The sequence below is a fragment of the Haliaeetus leucocephalus genome, unplaced genomic scaffold (genome assembly GCF_000737465.1).
Source record: "Haliaeetus leucocephalus isolate CR32 unplaced genomic scaffold, Haliaeetus_leucocephalus-4.0 Scaffold0, whole genome shotgun sequence".
NCBI lineage: Eukaryota > Metazoa > Chordata > Aves > Accipitriformes > Accipitridae > Haliaeetus > Haliaeetus leucocephalus.
This window is the reverse complement of record NW_010972436.1, coordinates 10,515,912-10,517,381: the sequence shown is the minus strand read 5'-3', so window position 1 is coordinate 10,517,381 and position 1,470 is coordinate 10,515,912. Positions and strand designations below refer to the sequence as shown.

General features: G+C 61.8%; 1 protein-coding gene across 1 annotated transcript in view; it reads right to left on the bottom strand.

Annotated features, from left to right (window-relative positions):
* Positions 1-891: 891 nt before the first annotated feature.
* PTF1A (pancreas specific transcription factor, 1a) overlaps positions 892-1,470 on the bottom strand; it is a 3,717-nt gene continuing 3,138 nt past the window's right edge. Inside the window, exons 3-4 of the mRNA XM_010562817.1 lie at positions 1,202-1,466; positions 892-1,094 (exon numbers count right to left, since the gene is read on the bottom strand). Coding sequence (XP_010561119.1) covers positions 892-1,094; positions 1,202-1,466 — 468 coding nt within the window. The remainder of the gene's footprint in view (positions 1,095-1,201; positions 1,467-1,470) is intronic.

Genomic DNA, 1,470 nt, shown 5'->3' with positions numbered 1-1,470 from the left:
TTTCCCAGGCACGGGCGGTGCGCGGTCCGCGGAAGGCTGGGGGCAGCCGGCAGAGCCCCGGCTGCGGCCACGCACCCTCGGGGGCCAAGCCTGCCCGGCCCCCCCTCCCCGGCAGTTTTGGGAAGAGCTTTGTCCGGCTCCGGCTAGCGCGCCCATCCCCGTGGCGGCTGGGCCGGGGGTCGGAGGCAGCGGCGGGGGACACACACGCTTGCAAGGCTGATGTTTGGGGACTCGGGTCTTTCAGCTGGAAACCACAAGCAGAGCAGAGGCACTGAAAGGAGGAGACCTCCTAGAGATAGACAAAGACATCAGTTGGAAGCACTTCGGGAGAGGACGTCAAAAGGGGTGGAGAGAAGGGGAAAGTGCCCCCCCCCGGCTGTATAAGAGCAGCCCGAGCCGGCGATGGGGCAGAGTGGGGCCGGCATCTGGGCGGAGGGTGCCGGCTGGGGCATGGTCCCGGCCCCGCAGGGTCCCGGGGCTCAGCCCGCCGGCCCGGGGAGCGGGCCGGGCGTTTACTGCAGGGCTTCTTCGGGATGCGGCGGGGCTCTCGGCAGCCGCTTCCCACAAATAACACTGCTCCGCAAGGTACGATCCGGGTTTATTATTAACAAACACAGGAAGAGTCCACGTGCGGCAATAAATTATTTTCACAGGTTCTGGCATTATTCCTCCCCTCCCCCCAAAGGTGCTGGTGGAATAAACCTATTGCATATCTTAAAAAGATCAGGATAAATTATATAAATTATATATTCAAAACAAAGGTTTCTACCTCATTATCACTACACCGTAATAAATAGATAAATAAAGTTGATTGCCCTTAGAGTGTGAATCTTAAATTACATTTACAATATAGGTCTCTACATACAGCATGTACAGGGCGGGGCGGGGGCCTCACGCCACGAAGTCGAAGGGGGGCTCGTTCTCGATGTCGTTGAGGGAGGGTTTGTTGTTCACCTTCCGCGGGTCCTCGGGGGTCCACACTTTGGCTGTCCGGATGATGTTTTGTTCCTTGAGTTGCTTTTCGTCAGTCCACGAGAGCGAGTGACCGGCCAGAGGGGGGAGTCCGTAGTCGGGGTCGCTCGGGGAGGGAGATCCTGGGGGACAGGGGGGAGAAAGGCAGGGAGTTACTGCTGGGGCCGGCATTCCTGCGGAGCGCCGAGCCGGGCCGGGCCGGGCCGGGCCGGGGCGGGCCGCCACTTACTTGTGCCGCGGTGGCAGATGATGATTTTCTTGGGCTGGCTGGGGCTCTCGCTGCTGGCGTTGCGCAGCGGCAGGTCGGACTGCACCAGCTCGCTGAGGAAGTTGATGTAGCCGATGGCCAGGCGCAGCGTGTCCACCTTGGAGAGCCGCTTCTCGTAGGGCAGGGTGGGGATGTGCGAGCGCAGCCCCTCGAAGGCGTCGTTGATGGACTGCATCCGCCGCCGCTCCCGCACGTTGGCGGCCTGCCGGAGCTGCTGCAGCTCCGCCTCG